General features: G+C 38.6%; 1 protein-coding gene across 15 annotated transcripts in view; it reads left to right on the plus strand.

Annotated features, from left to right (window-relative positions):
• Window positions 1–10,401, plus strand: part of EYA1 (EYA transcriptional coactivator and phosphatase 1) — a 108,187-nt gene extending 97,786 nt beyond the window's left edge. For all 15 annotated transcript variants that reach the window (XM_060775460.2, XM_060775464.2, XM_060775462.2 and 12 more), the window contains one exon: window positions 7,038–10,401. In XM_060775460.2, the coding sequence (XP_060631443.2) occupies window positions 7,038–7,118 (81 nt within the window). In that variant the 3' untranslated portion in view covers window positions 7,119–10,401. The remainder of the gene's footprint in view (window positions 1–7,037) is intronic.
• The last annotated feature ends 6,054 nt before the right edge of the window (window positions 10,402–16,455 follow it).

Below are 16,455 nucleotides of genomic sequence, written 5' to 3' on the forward strand. Positions count from 1 at the left end.
GGCTGCTGTTACCACCACTCCTACTCCTCCTCACCTCCAGGCTCCGTTGCCACCACTGCTGTTTACCTTCATCTCCACAGCCTTGTCCTCCAAAGCCACATTTCCGCATTCTCCGTCCCCAGCCACAGCCTTTGCCTGCCTTTGCCTGCAGTTGCAGCCGCAGCCTGGCCTCCACAACTGGCTGCGGAGGCCGCCTACAGCTGCATCCTCCACCCATAGCCATGGCCTCACCTCTGCAGCGCATCCTCCACAGTAATATGCGGCCTGGCCAACACAATCTGTCACAGAGGCGAGGCCGCAGCTTGAGTGGAGGACGTGGCTGCAAGCAAAGGACGCAACTGTGAGCAGCCTCTGCAACCAGCCATGGCCTCGCCTCTGCGACTGGCTGTGAAGGCAAGGATGCAGGCAGAGGACACGCTGCAGAGGCCAGGCCATGCCTGCAGATGGAGCATGTGGCTGCATGCAGCCTCTGTAGCCAGCCGCAGCCTCACCTCCACAGCCAGACATGTCCTCGCAGCCCCTGCCTCCTCTATGTGCCTGCCTGCCTCAATTGCCTGGGTTTTCCCCAAACCAGAGAACAGAAGGCTATATGAAGACAGAAGGGGGTTGGACTAGATGGCCCAAGGGGTCTCTTCCAACTCTATTATTATTATTATTATTATTATTATTATTATTATTATTATTGAGGCTGGACAGCCATTTGTCAGGGGTACGTTGATTGTGCTTTTGCTGCGTGAAGGCTGCATGAAGGCAGAAGGGGTTGGACTAGATGGCCCAAGGGGTATCTTCCAAGTCTGTTGTTGTTGTTGAGGCTGGATGGCCATCTTTTGGGGGTGCTTTGATTGCGCTTTTACTGTATGAAGGCATAAGGTCCTTGAACTAGATGTTCTTTACAGGTCCCTTCCAACTCTGTTAACATTAATTTATTGTACAATGTTTAGTGTTGTATTTTGTTTAATTTTTATGGTTTTTTGTTTTGTTTATATAGGCATTAAATGTTTGCCTGTTACTATGTTGGAAGGTGCCCAGAGCCCCCATGGGGAGATATGGTGGGGTACAAATAAATGGTTGTTGTTGTTGTTGTTGTTGTTGTTCGGTTATTGTTAATACCATATTGTTTTTGTTGACCCTCCTTTTCCACTTACAGAGCTAGCTTACTGTTTTTGTTTGGAATATGGTAAATATTCAAAAACATTTAACCTAAAGATGCCTCAATTAATGTGATTTTATTGTTATCTACTTATATTTTTGAAATTTACCAGTAGATGCTACATTTCCCACCCTTGGCTTACACTCAAGTCAATAAGTTTTTCCATTTTTTATGGTAAAATTAGGTGCCTCGGCTTATATTCGGGTCGGCTTATACTCGAATATACACAGTAGTGCTCTCAATTGTACAATGTGCTACAGATTCTGTAATATTTCAGGACCCTCTTTCTGCTTGAGAACCAAATTATAAAACAAAGCTATAAAATGTATTTATTTCATATCAAAAGCATTGCATACATAAGTATAAAACTGAGAAAAATAGAAGGAGCACAAGTGGGTAGATAATTTTTGACTGAAAAGGGGCAACAGCAACCACATTGTCTGTAGCTTTAAACAGTTCTTTCTCTGTACATGAGGCAGAGCATTGTGGACAAGCATACAGATGCCGAGTTGTTTGTTCTGCTCCACAGTCGCACAAGGTGGAGGATTCTTTTAGGTAGTTCCATTTTTCCAGGTTGTCTTTTGATCTGCCCACTCCACTTTTGTGTCTGTTTAGCAACTTCCAAGTTGCCCATTCTTGGTTTGCCCCTGGAGACAGAACCTCATGGGGGACCATCCAATCGGGATTTCCTGGTTTAGGTGCCCAGAGGGATGATCTTGCTGTTGCTGGGGAAACATTAAGAGGAGTGGTGGTTCTCATGAAGCTTTTCCTGGATTTGAGACTACTGGGATATGGAAAGAGCCTCCTCGAAGACTGAGTAAATACAGTTGGGCTTCCCTTGGGCAATGCTTCTCGTAGATGGCTAATCTTTCCGAATCCAAAAGCAGTGCTTTTAAACATTCTTAAGCTATAAAATAAATCAGCAGGTAAAGAACAGAAATATTTGGTTCTGGGGATCAGACACAGTGAAAAAAAGACATTTTAAAATAATTCTTTTTACAATACTTCTGAAAAACTGAGGGGCAAGATATAACAGATGGGATTCAGTGCTCTGACCTTGAAAAGTTCCTGTACTACAGACTTGCCAATTTCATGTCTGATAGAGATAGGATACATAATGGTGATTTTGGACTGGGCTGGGAAATAATAAGGTAGCCTTTCAAATTTTCATGTTCATGGTAGCTATGTTTATATTCACACACACACACACACACACACACACACATACATACACACACACACACACAAGTATACATACTTGCTTCTTACTTCTGGAAAATTGGAAAGAGACAGTAGTTTGAAATCAGCTACCATGTACTGAAACTAATCCTTAATCTCATAATAGAAACCTTATGCTCCTAAATTTTCAAATTCTTTTAAAGCTTTACATGTACATATTACAAAACTGGAAAAATTGTGTATCTGTATTTTTTTAAAAAGAATTTAAACATGTTCCAGCTTATCTAGCATTGGTACATTTTGCAAAACACAGAAAGAGCTGTTTTTTATGGACTTTTACTTGTAACTGAACTTGTAAGAAAAGGAATTTGCATATATTTTAATAGAATCACTTCACAATGAAAAGCATCCCCTTTGGTTGATTAAAATAAATATAATTCACACAGAATGCAACACTCTCTTATGTTTCACTCATCTTGACTAAATCGTGGCATTGTCACCTTTCCATAACCTATTATTTCCTATAAACCCATTTTATAAGATAGTTAAAATGTTCAAGCAAGCAGTAAAGGTAGAAAAACTATGTGAAGCCATTCACAGAACAGTTGATGCAGATGAGATGGTAAAAAGTCCAGGTCATTATGGGTAGTATTCACTGTCTTCATGCTTGACTCCCAAAAGACAAATGGTACTGGGAAGGAGCTTGTCAAACTGGGGAATTCACTTATCTAGCGACTATTGAAATTACATCTAGAAAGAGACAGCAGATGTTTGCCAGAATATTTGGTTATTGGCCTGCTATTCCTAAATTACAGTATTTCGATTTTTTAAAAATTTATGAACAGACTTAAAGACATTTGGGGTTGGAGTTTGTGGTAATGTAAAATCTGTAAATGCCACAGGAAATATGGGCAACTTGGAGGGTGTTTACATTTCAAGTTGCAAGTGAGTACTTATTAAATTGAGCCAAAAGGATTAGCTGCTGTTCTCTATAGAAACATAAGAAAGAATGGTCATAGCATAAACCATTAATGAGCAGTGAGTCTATGTGGGATGAACCATGGGCTGGAGTTTCTACCATAGTGACTGTCTGTTCTTACTTCATGGGTCTAATGCCAGAATGCTAAATGACAGTCTGAAGGGAAAGTCTACATTTGGTGGAACTTTTGCTTAGGGTGTGAAGAGCACAGATCCAGCATTACAATCCCCTTTTTTGCATGCTTTCATTGAATTATGTGTTGGAAAGGAACCACAAGGACCATCTATTCTACTACATCTCCCTGCCATGCAAAAATCCACAACTGAAAGATCCTAAAGAGATGCCAATTTAACCTCTTTTTGAAAGGGAGAGAGTTCATTACTTTGAGATAGTCTATTTCAGGTGTTCTCAAACTAAGGCCCGAGGACCGGATACGGCCCTCCAAGGTCATTTACCTGACCCTTGCTCAGGTTCAACCTAAGTCTAAAATGACTTGAAAGCACACAACAACAACATCAACAACAACAACAATCCTATCTCATCAGACAAAAGGCAAGCCCACACTTCCCATTGAAATACTAATAAGTTTATATTTGTTAAAAATGTCTTCATTTTAATTATTGAATTGTTTTTAAGTGTTATTTGCACTACGAATACAATATGTTCAGTGTGCATAGGAATTCATTCAATTTTTTTCCAAATTATAATCCGACCCTCCAACAGTTTGAGGGACTGTGACCTGGCCTTCTGTTTAAAAAGTTTGAGGACCCCTGTTCTATTCAATTGTCAAATTACTATTATCACCAGGAAGTTCTTCCTAAAGTTTTGATGAAACTTTTATAGTAATTTGAATCCATTTTAATGGCCTTGTCTCTGGAGCAACAGAAAACAAGCTTGCTCCGTTTCTACATGACATTGCTTCAGATATTTAAACATGACAATTGGAGTATTCTCCAAATTAAACATATGCAGATTCCTAAACCATTCCCTGTAGAGATTGATTTCCAGTTTTGGAAACATTTTTGTTTCCTTTCTCTGAACGTGTTCCAGTTTGTTGATATCCTTCTTAAACAGTGATGGCCAGATCTGGACACAATATTCCAGGTGAGGTCTGACCATAGCATGAACTATTACTTGCCTTTTTATGCATTCAATATCCTATTGCGTATATGGGTTATGTACTGACAAGCTTGAAATGACTGCACTACGGACTTGAAAGCATCAAGGGCATTGCTTTTCATAAGAAGTGGCAGATAGAAAGTTAGTCAAGCACACAAACTATTACCATTGCTTATGCCTGTTGAAAATCACTTCAGCTATAAGCTATTTTTTTTCCTGAAAGGTATGATCAATTCCATTAATTTTTGTTATATGCAATATAACAAAGTAATATTTTATAGATTGCTAAATTCACAACTTGTCCACTATAAGCTGTGATACCTAAATGGGACCTCTGCCCTGAAAGGTAGTAAATTTCTCATAAGCAGATTGTGAAACAAACCAAAATAAACATTAGAAAATCAGTTGTCTTCAGGCCTTCCTTACAAGCTGCTCAAAGCTTACTGATGACTAGTGTTCATATTATTGTGATGTGCACAAATCTCTTGTTTTAGTCTTTGCTTCTGAAGATGTTTCTGGCTGCAATGATCTATACCTTAATTAACTATTGACCAAGATCCTGCATTGTAGCCTTTCATCATAGATACAGTTGTTTATGCCCCCTTCCCCACAAAAAATGCATCCTAGTTGTGGCCAGACAGATATTTCTGGGGTGCTTATGATCAGGATGCTGGGTAATGATATCTGACCTAAGCTCTGACCTAATCATGTGGTGTCTTTGTCTTCTTTTCCAAGTGTGATAATGGCCACCAAATTATCATAGAATAGAATCATTGAGTTGGAAGTGACCTCATGGGTCTGCTTATACTGTAGAAAATTGTGGTGCCAAACAAGAGAGACTGGAATCATTAATAGATGTAGAGCGTTGTTTTCTATATTTTTTTAATCTCTGGGGATGTTTTTGGGTGAAGAATACATAGCCATTTAGATGCTGTCTGGCTCTAAATCCCAGCAAGAAAATTCAGGACTCAGGGATGATGGAGATTGCAAGCCAGTAACATCTGGAGCTCCTTAGATTCTCAACCTGATTCAAATGAAAGATATTTTGCTGACTTTGAAAAGTCTGTCTTATGGCTTAATGATAGAAAGTTTTTTAAAATCACATTTTTATACTTTATGATGATATAATCTGTATTTTTTTCCTGTTATTCAGTCTTTGGTTTATACAGGTGTCTTACAAACATACTTATGGTCTCGGTTCAGATTTTCTCTTTATTTAGCTAGCAGAATGAAAACTAAACATTCAGCTGTAAAATTTTCCGTATGGGAACATTGTTATAGGTCAATTTGAATAATGCCATTTTAATATGAGCCACTGGGATACGATTATCTTGAATATGGTCTGGGCAACACAGTGATATACTTTGAATATTTGCTTTAATAAGTGATTTAATCTGCAAACAAAACTTATAAAAATGTTTTTACAGTGAACAATATACTATTTTATAGTGACCAAATGTTAGATAACTTGTGTCTAACTGTATCTTTCTGCATTTTATGTAAAGTTGGAAAAATTTTCTTTCTTCGAAAGAAACCATCCTGTTTGCTTTCTAAGAAAAATACTGCTCAAAATGGTTTCTTCACTGAAAATTTAAAGAGATTTTTAAATTATGGAGTAGAGAAATTATGAATTACCTCATTTTAATTATTAATTTTAATAGAGCAAATGCATTAATTAGGACATAGGCAGAAATATATACTTTTTTTCATGTCAGGAGTGACTTGAGAAACTGCAAGTTGTTTCTGGTGTAAGAGAATTGGCCGGCTGCAAGGACGTTTCCCAGGGAATACCCGGATGTTTGGATGTTTTACCATCCTTGTGGGAGGCTTCTCTCATATCCCTGCATGGGGAGCTGAAGCTGACAGAGGGAGCCCATCCACGCTCTCTCTGGATTTCAACCTGCATATTGCAGTCTATTAATGTGCCCAGTCACCATAAGCTTCCTTGACTTAAACTAAACAGTGTATGTTCCTGATGCCTTCAGTAATAATAAGCTGTGAGGCCTGCGCACAGGATCACTGCCAAATCCCAATTCTATATATATTCTTATCCTGGGAGCAAGCTCCAGGGAACTCAGCAGGGTTTTAGGATTCCACTGCTGGTATGAATTATTTTACTTTACTTCCCACTACTACAGGGAAATGCATATAGAAGTTATTTTCTCTGTTGTCAAGAGACAAAGTGGATAGAAAGACACTATCCATTTGGAGGTGAACACGTTGACCCAATATCTTGTACCAAAGCTCATATCTTTCAACTGCATGACGGCCCAGATCCCAGTGTTGGGGTTAGCATTTTGTTAACCCAAAAAATTTCTTAATACTGAACAATATCACATCGCTTCCATTTGAAGTTCTGTTTGTAGTAATAGTTGCAAAAGCTCCCCACACGATCAGCCAAAATAGAAGAATAACTGTGATTTTACACTCAGTGTGGAAAATCAGTTTTAATATGTCATGTCTCTATCAACATTAACTTTTTGTGTTTAGTTGATACATTTATGTCGGTGTATTCTCAGCTGCCTGCTTTCCGAAATGCAATGGCTAGCGATATAGCAAGACTCTTATAAAACAATAGATTGCCTTATGTTGTGTTTCTATCGTTCACAGCATGCCATGCCATTCTGGAGGATCACAAGCCACTCTGACCTAATGGCCCTTCATCATGCCTTGGAACTGGAGTACTTATAATAGCACTTTGTAACCCCACAACGTCCCTCTTGCCCATGGACAGTGTGCCTGTGTTTTGTGTCAGCACTGGGCTACAGAACTTTTGTGATTTCATCATGTTGATGTACAGCTGCAACTGGTCTTAACCTTTGCCCTTCGAGTAAATGGAGGAGCATGTCGCTTTCTTCAGAAACAGCTGTTGATTCTAGTACTGTGAATCCGAAGAAAACAAGCCATGGTGAGAATGTTTTAACAATGTGTCCTTACCACATTGGCTACATTTTGAAAGGTTCATACCTGTGAAGGGACTAGGACATGCTTTATGGCTTCTAGAATCTTCAGTGTGGTGCACACACAACTTCGGAAGTACAACAAACTTGATTGCACAACAAAGACTGAGCGCTTTTTTTAAAAAAAAAAGAATCCCATGGATACATTTCATGAAAAGGTTTACTTTTTTAATTTCTCAGACCCAGGGTACTCTGTAAATCTTTACTTATTTATGAACAGACTCTGCTTTGACATCATCATCATCTAAATGTGGATAATGTATGATAAATGGATGGCTATGATGTGTCTTTTGCCTTCTGGTAACAAAATTATTTTGATTTTAGCACATTGCAAAGTAGTTTAAAGTATGTCTAATTTAAGCGAATAGGTACATCACTGAGACAATCGTGTACAGAAAGAATGTTTTTGTGTAAATTTGTAATGAATGGATGATGTTTTACATATTGTTTAGGCAAATACTATTGAAAGGTAGTAATGGCTTTTTGGTGAAGAATGAGGCAGTGTGTGCACGAACTATTGTGCTGTGCCTTATGAAAGTATTGTGTATAAATATGTAGATAATGGAAATTTTAGATCAATTTGTCAAGACCAAAAGCATGGATGTCAAGTGTCAATAAGGAATTGTTTTTTATTTCTTTTTTCCCTTCTATAATTTTTTTCCCAGCAAATCTGCTATCCAAAATACTAGTTATATCTCCCATCCTTGCAATCTTGCTCATCATGGGTTGGCTTCTGGTTTACATTTTGTACTTGAGTCAATAGGTCCAAGTGCAAAATATATGTCACTCACATCAAGTAATGGTGGTTTACATGTTTAAATGTCAAGTTTTCTTGGAGAAATCCGTGCAAATGAAGGGCTAGTTGATCTTTCAGTGTTTTAATTAATTTTGCTAAGAAAAGCAGAAATCTAAATATGCATGTGTATTTTCTGCTGATACAATGGATGTATCAGAACACTCCTGAAAACTAAGAGCACTGCTCTGCTCTTTCTTTTCATTAGATTGGATACAGAATTGTCTTCATTTTGGTGGGAGGACTCTATCCATTCAGGAAAGGTTTTTGACCCAATGAAATAACCCCACTGCTGGAATGGGAGATGTAATTGGAAAAAACTTCTAAACTGTGAGAGCTGTTCAGTAGTGGAACTCTCTACCCTGGAGTGTAGTGGAGTCTGCTTCTTTGGAGGCTTTTCAACAGAGACTGGATGGCCATTTGTCGGAGATGCTTTAAATGTGATTTTCCTACTTCTTGGCAGGGGGTTGGACTTGATGGCCCACGAGGACTCTTCCAGCTTTATGATGCTATGAGTCTAAGTGGCCCTCCATGACAGTGGAGAAGGACTATAGGTAAAGAGGAGAAATCTCCCTTCTATTTTCACCAGTGGGAAGTTCAGACCAGTTCTGACCACACAGAGCAAGAAAACTCAATCCAGCTTATTTTCTTTATTAATAAATCTAGAGTGTGGGAGGAAGGGAAAAATCATGTTGAATGTATTGTCGAAAAAGCCCGAAAAAACCCACAAGAACTGAGCAATTATGTTGACTTAATTTTAAAAAACCCAAAGTACTCACACACTCAGAAAGTACAAATAAAAGCATCCACTTAATTTTAGAGTCAAAAGAGAATAACTATTTTTAGAATTCAGGTATTATATATTAAGTACGAATCATTTGGAACTTGTTGCTCTCTTGCCCCCTCCCCTCAAAAACTGACTCAATTTATGTCTAAAATACTTTTTTTTTAAAAAATCACACTGAAGTCTGCCAAAGAATACAGTGGAATGAGAGTTACAGTTTTATGATGACCACCTCTAAAGCAAACCAATATGACCCTAAAAACATAGTAAAAAAGCAGAGCATGATGATGAATGGTGGTTTACAGTGACCGGCAAAGCAGACCATCTTCCCAATACTTCTCCTATATTTAGGATGACATTCAAATATAAATGGTTTACATGTGTAAAACATTCAATCTATGGTGTAGGTATTTTGAAATAATTTTCTTTTATTTATGATCCCTTAATTTTTGACAACATTCGTTTTCACCATCCCATATCAGTAATCCAGATTTTTCTATTAGTCCATTGCTGGCAGTGGGCTCACTAAAACCATTATTGCCAATTATGTTTAGACTGCTTGTAACTATTTTGTACCACATTTGAACCATACTCATCTTCTGCAAAAAATATGATTAACATGAACAATTTATCCTGTTTTACTTTGAGCTGGTTTAGATAATCAAATGGTGCTTACCCATGGTTAACCTATACATACTTTCTTCCTTCTCCTGCCATAATTGTGTCTGAAGCATAGTACCATCAGTGCATTACCCCATTTGATCAGCATTCTTAGCCAGGAGTGTTGGGAGAAATTATAATTGCATAAACTGACCCCAATGTTACAAAGATGGCTAAGAGAAGCACCCTTTTAGGTCTGTATTGCACCCATGGGTCTAAATTCTTAGCCTGAACTTTCGTGCCAGGCCAGTGAAGTATCAATTCTATACCTTGGTTCTTTTAGTTCTTTTTCCAACTTTTGGATTTTTGTTTTATGAAATAAACCAATGTTTAAACCAGCTGCTAGGAAAGCAAGAACAGTAGCTGTGAGGTAACTCCTCCTTTCATGGAGGATGCATATTGCTGCTACAGTGTATAATTATTTTATGGATTGTTTCAAACTGTTTGATAATAATATGACACCCCAAAGTCAACAACTTTATATACCAAGAGCAATCCAATTCAGAGACTACTCAAAGTATGTAAAGTTAAGCACATACACAACTCTTTTAATGACAGGGGCTGTAATTAGTGTTTTGTTTCCTTTTTTGCTTTAAGCAAAATAGAGATGGACATTTTTTTCCTTTATTTCAATTTTTGTAGTCAACATGCTGACTAAAAAAGGTTTTGTCTGGGCCTTATTGTACAAAAAGTTTGTTGTGTCCACAATTGTGTACAGATATTTTCCTCCATTCATTTTGTGCTTAAATTAATAAAATTGATTTGTGACATATTAAACACTTTTCTCCTGTGTTTGATTTCTAACATTCCTCGGGTCATTATATATCATATTTGTTTGTGTTAGATACTGTAGCCAGAAATTTGAGCTTAAAAATTCTAGTTCAAGTTCATCAAATATGACCTTCTGCATTTTGCTATTAATATAACCTACCTCAAAAGTGTACAAGCTCAGACTATTTTTTTATAATTGTTGCTTATAGACATTACTAGGCTTGTCTGATCAAAAAAATTGTTCAAAACTCGCTTCGGATGTAGGGGGTGCTGGTGGTTCGGTTTGGAATTGAATTCCAAAAAAAATTTGGAAAAAAAATGGAATTTTTCAAAATTTCTGAAACTTCAGAATACTTCGTTAATGGCAGAGGGCTTGTCACCTTCTCCTCCTCCTCCTCCTCCTCCTCCCACATTAACAGGCGAGGCAGGCCTGGAGTGGAAGAGCCACTCAGTCAGGCTGAAGCCCCTCCGGAGCTGCTTGGCTTGGCTCCCGCTGCTGAGCTTCAGCCTGACAAGGGGCTCTTCCACTCCAGGCCTGCCTTGGCTGTCAATGAAACCCACAAAATGACCCCACATGGGGACAGGCTTCTCCCCTTGTTATCCACCTTAAATCTGGCCCCATTCGACCCCCCCCCCCCCAAGAAGTCTTCTCCGTTGGGTTTTCTGGAGACATTTCCAGCCCTGAAATCATACATGGAGGAGTAACCAAAAGGCAGCCTGATCCTTTAATAAGGTGGGAGACAAACTTGACTGAAAAGGCGGAGAGAAAGTGGGGACTGACTGGGGCCAGGCTTTGGGCGCCTTTTCACCTATGTCTGGCAACTTTGGCTCAAGGTGACATTTCCCAAAACTAAGGAAGGAAGGGAGGAAAGGAAAGGAAAGGAAAGGAAAGGAAAGGAAAGGAAAGGAAGGGAGGGAAGGCGGGAGGTTAAAGAAAGGAAAGGAAGGAGTAAGGGAAAGAAGAAGGGAAGAAAGTGAAGGAAAGGAAGAAAGTGAATGAAGGAAATAAGGACAAGAAATGAGTTAGGGAAAGAAGGGAAGGGCAGGAAAGAAGGTGAAGGAAGGGAAGAAAGTAACGAAAGAAGGAAAAGAAAGGAAAGGAGAAAAGGATAGGAGTAAGGGAAGGGGGGAAAGGAAAGGAAGTGAAGGAAAGGAAGAAGATGAAAGAAGGAAAGAAGGAAAAGAAAGGGAAGGATAAGAAGAACTAGAAAGGGGAGAGGGAATAGAAGGGAAAGAAAGTCAAGGAAGGAAGGAAGGAAGGAAGGAAGGAAGGAAGGAAGGAAGGAAGGAAGGAAGGAAGGAAGGAAGGAAGGAAGGAAGGGCCAAGCTTCAGCCTTCTTCAACTCTCCTTCTCCTCCTGCTCCTTGGTTGTTAATATGGAGGAAGAGGAGGAGGAGAAGGAGAAGGAGGACGAGGTGATGCGGCCGTCTGGTGAATGTATCGCCTCCTCTGCATTAACAGCCGAGGCAAGCCTGGAGTGGAAGAGCCCCTCGGTCAGGTGGAAGCCTGGCCGTTCCTTCTGCTAATGTAAAGTGCCTTTAATAGATGCTTTTATCAGGTCTTCTTGAGGTAGCATAGCTCATAGTACGTTTGTTTTTCATAGGGCCCTTCCACACAGCCATATAACCCATAATATCAAGGCAGAAAATCCCACAACATCTGCTTTTAACTGGGTTATCTGAGTCCACATTGTGACATATTCCAGTTCAAAGCGGAAAATGTATTTTATATTTCCCCAAGGAAATTATTAGATTAGGAGATTTCTTGTTTCCAAAAGTACAACTTGAAACCCCAAGCAGAGAAAGGGTGCTCCAAAGAGGAGTTTTGTTTTTTCCCAAGGAAATGATTAGCAGATTATAAGAGATTTCTTGTTCCCAAAAGTACGTGTAACCCATACCGACAAAGGGGGCTCCTTAGTTGTATTTTGTGTGGTTCCCCAAGGAAATTATTTGTTCCCAACTCTGTCCTTCCCTTGCTAAGTAATGGCATGGCACCTTTCCCATCCAAGCAGTCTGTCCTAATCCCTTTCCCTTCGCATCCATGGCTGGCAATGAGCCCACGAGGTACGCGTGCCGTACCGAAACTCCGCCCCTCCCCACATGGTTTCCCCTCATTGGTTGGAGGCAAGCATCCCAGCATGCAAGCTGCTGCTTTCCTCCAAATGCTGGGTCTTTTCTGATTCACTTTCTGAGTCGGAACAAAGATGGCAACAGTGGCTTTGAAATGGCAAGGATACTTCTGGGTTCCCAAATCACTTTGAAATTGCTTCAAAAATTTAATCCGAATTACGAAGATTCCGATTGGACCTAACCATGCTTAGACGTCACCAAAGGATAAATGACACTTACCTTGCCCTCTGTCTTCTAGAAGGGGGTATAACTAGTGTTACTATCCATTAAAGCTGGAAAAATGCACCTTGGTACACAAATAGAAGGAATCCAAGACCAGTGTAGGTATGTTTTCATTATCATCAAGATATCATATTCAATGCATGTATATCAAGAATGTTGGCTTACTATTAATTATTGCTTGTAAGTTATTGTGCACAGGTTATATTTTTATTGAGCCTGTGAAGTAATCAGAGTGTCAGACTAAATCTTATAAGGTATCTTGACCTTGTAAACTTGCTGGGTATCCTTGGGCTTGACTTCTCTTACAGGAACTGTAATGAAGACAAGGTTGGAAAGGAGAAGGAAAATATGTAAGCTGCTTTCATCTCCTTGGAAGAAATTGATATGTAACTGTAATTTATAAAGAATACATCTTAATGACTGCCTTTGCACAGCGAATACATTAATTCATATACAAGTACATGTGAGTGTTTGTAGGTTTGTTCTACTACACAAAATATATATTTGTTGGGAAATTACCAGATACCAAAGTTAACTACCTTTGAGCTCAATGGATTTATTGTAAGCATAGATAATTGTGAGTCCCAAGAAGAAATCTGATCTCAAGCTGCTCAGAAGAGAGTTATTGCTCAGAAGACTAAGCTTTGGAAGGGGAACTCTGAAAAACTAGATAAGGTCCAGAGGTGTAAAGAGATATCACTGAATACTAAAATTAGGATGGTCTATGCCATCATATTTCCTATTTCTATGTGTGGTTGTAAAAATTGGACAGTGGCAAAAGCTGATAGGAAGAAAATTGACACATTTGAAATGGTGGTGGAGAAAACTTCTGAGGATCTCTGGATTGTGCCCTACCATTTGTAATGATTTTTTTGTATCTGAGAGAGTAATATGTAGAGGGGTCAACTCTTTGTCCTAACCTGTTATTAACTTCTGATAATTTCCATTTTTTAAGATTGATTTTACTAATTGAAAAAAATACAACATGAAACATACTTTGAGGTATGGAAAGACAAATTTTAAGGAGAAAGACTGAGAATTGGATAAGAGCAATTAAGGAAATTAAACACTCAAGGATTAAGGAAACACAACGTAAAATATTGACAAAATGATATCAAACCCCACACAAAGTGGCCTATATTATATTAAAAAATCAAAACTTTGTAGGCATAAATGCAGGGGAATGGGAGGGTTTATTCATATGTGGTGGGACTGCGGAAAACTACAAAATTTCTACAAAAAGAGTAAGAATGAGATGGAAGAATTATTAGGGAGAAAAAAAATGAACTAAGCAAAAAACACTAGGTTCTTGTGGGGTTTTTTTTCGGGCTATGGGGCCATGTTCTAGAGGCATTTCTCCTCTAAGCAAAAAAACATTTTTTTACCCAACAAATTGAAGGTAATGATAGGAATAAAGACCAGATTAAATTTACAAAATATATGATCGCAGCTATCCAAGTAATAGTTTCCTTAGGATGGAAAGATGAAGGGAAATGGGAATAAATAACAACAACAACAACAACAACAACTTTATATACCGCCCTATCTCACCAAAGGGATTCAGGACGGTGAACAGAATCAGCAAACATTCAATGCAGTAGAACAAAGACAAGTAAATACCGATCCCACCCAAATCCCAACAAATACACATTTATACCAAAAGTAAGAATCATTAAAACAGATAATAATAATAATAATAATAATAATAATAATAATAATAATTGAACTTTATTTGTACCCCGCTACTATCTCCCAAGGGACTCGGTGCAGCTTACATGAGGCCAAGCCCAAAATACATCAAACAAAACATCAATAAACAGAACATCAATAAAACAATCAATAAAATACAAATCATATAAATCACATGAACAGAAAATATACAATAAACAATCAACAGTGACATATAAACATTTTTAAAACGGCCGGGCCAAATGTAATAGATTAAAATTGATAATATGCTGACGTGAACAAGATAAAATATAACTGGGATAGGATTTTTCAGAGAGAAAAGAGGGAACGCAGTCAATCCTAAGTCAGTATTAAAGTACATTATGAGGGCATATTGCTGAGAGTTCTCCTTATTCTGGGAAGGCACACTGGAACAACCATGTTTTCAGGCTCCTCCTAAAGACTGCCAACGTTGGGGCAGTCTATGACCCTATGAGCACACACAAACTAAAACATGTAAGCCATTTTTACTAATCAAACAACTATCATGAAAGAAAAAAAACTCGAGACACATCTCCAGTTTCTTCTGTAGATTCTTCTACAATTTCTGCTTCTTTTAATTCTGAATCCAACCATCAAATGTAAACTTGTACAGCACTATTTTCTAGAGTGAAGGCAGGAGTTTCTTTGCCAAATAAGGAACCTGATAAGTGAGAGGCTGCCTTGGTTCACTTAAAAATAATAAAGAACACTTCTGTGTCCTTACTGTGATAACTCAGTAAGAATATATGAGCCAAGAACGAAATAATGCTTATAAAAACAAGCTGGATTGTATGGAACAGGAAGTTAGAGATGTAATATGTTTCTGAGCCCAATAATATGCTTTTAATACACAGAATTACCAGAAGTTTTTTGCTAACTCAATTATTATCTTTTGATGTGTGTATACACTAGCAAACAGAAGAATAGTCAAACTATTGTGCAAAAATAGATCATCTATGGACATTGTACATGAAATGAATATACTTCCATAACCTACCACATGTCTCTTTCTTTAACTACAACAAGAGGGTTGCTGCACCCAAACAAGTTAATGATAATCAATAGAAAGCAGATCCTTCCACCCATTATAGCCTGAAGCCAAGATCGTAGATAAGCTACTTAATTACATAATTAACTACCTTAGATAGCCATGTAGCATCTCATGGTCCAACTGCCCAATCCTGACTTACTGGGTAGAAGTCACTGCAAGTAATAAGGATTTGATCTCCAGTCAATCAGTATGAAGTAGACTGACATATCCATTCATTTCTGAGAGCAATATAATTGTAACAAGGATCCAGCTTCTCACTGTCACATCAGAGATCAGTAACAGGAGGAGGTGGAAACGTCACTACTGAATCCCAATAGACAGGAGAGGGGACCTCCATTGCTTACAGTAGTTGTTGTCCAGTAAGTCAGAACGGTTAGGTTTTCACCATTCCTATGTATTAACTATGCTATTAAATATGTATGTACCATAAATACAAATCAGTTATGAATACATAACTCTAGATGACTATGACTCTGTCTTTCAGCATTCATTTTCATGTCCGTTGTTGTTTACAAATCAAACATGGACATACTAAGCACCTCAGACTGGGCTCCAATGGTTAAACTGGGTTGGGGGCATACTTGGGTTGCTCAAGCACATCCTAATTCCCCTAACCAATGTAGGCCAAATAATGTCAGAGGAGATAGACATGCACATTGGTGTAATGGGCTCCCTGGCTGAGATGCTGAACTTACTGACTGAAAGTTTCAAATCCGGGAAGCAGGGTGAGCTCTCGCTGTTAGGCCCAGCTTCTGGCAACCTAGCAGTTCGAAAACATGCAAATGTGAGTAGATCAATAGGTACCACTTCTGTGGGAAGATAATGGCGCTCTATGCAGTCATGCTGGCCACATGGCCTTGAAGGTGTCTACAGACAACACCAGCTCTTTGGCTTAGAAAGAGAGATGAGCACCATCCCTCAGAGGCAGACACAACTAGACTTAATATC

This window comes from Anolis sagrei, chromosome 4 (genome assembly GCF_037176765.1).
Source record: "Anolis sagrei isolate rAnoSag1 chromosome 4, rAnoSag1.mat, whole genome shotgun sequence".
Taxonomy (NCBI): Eukaryota; Metazoa; Chordata; class Lepidosauria; order Squamata; family Dactyloidae; genus Anolis; species Anolis sagrei.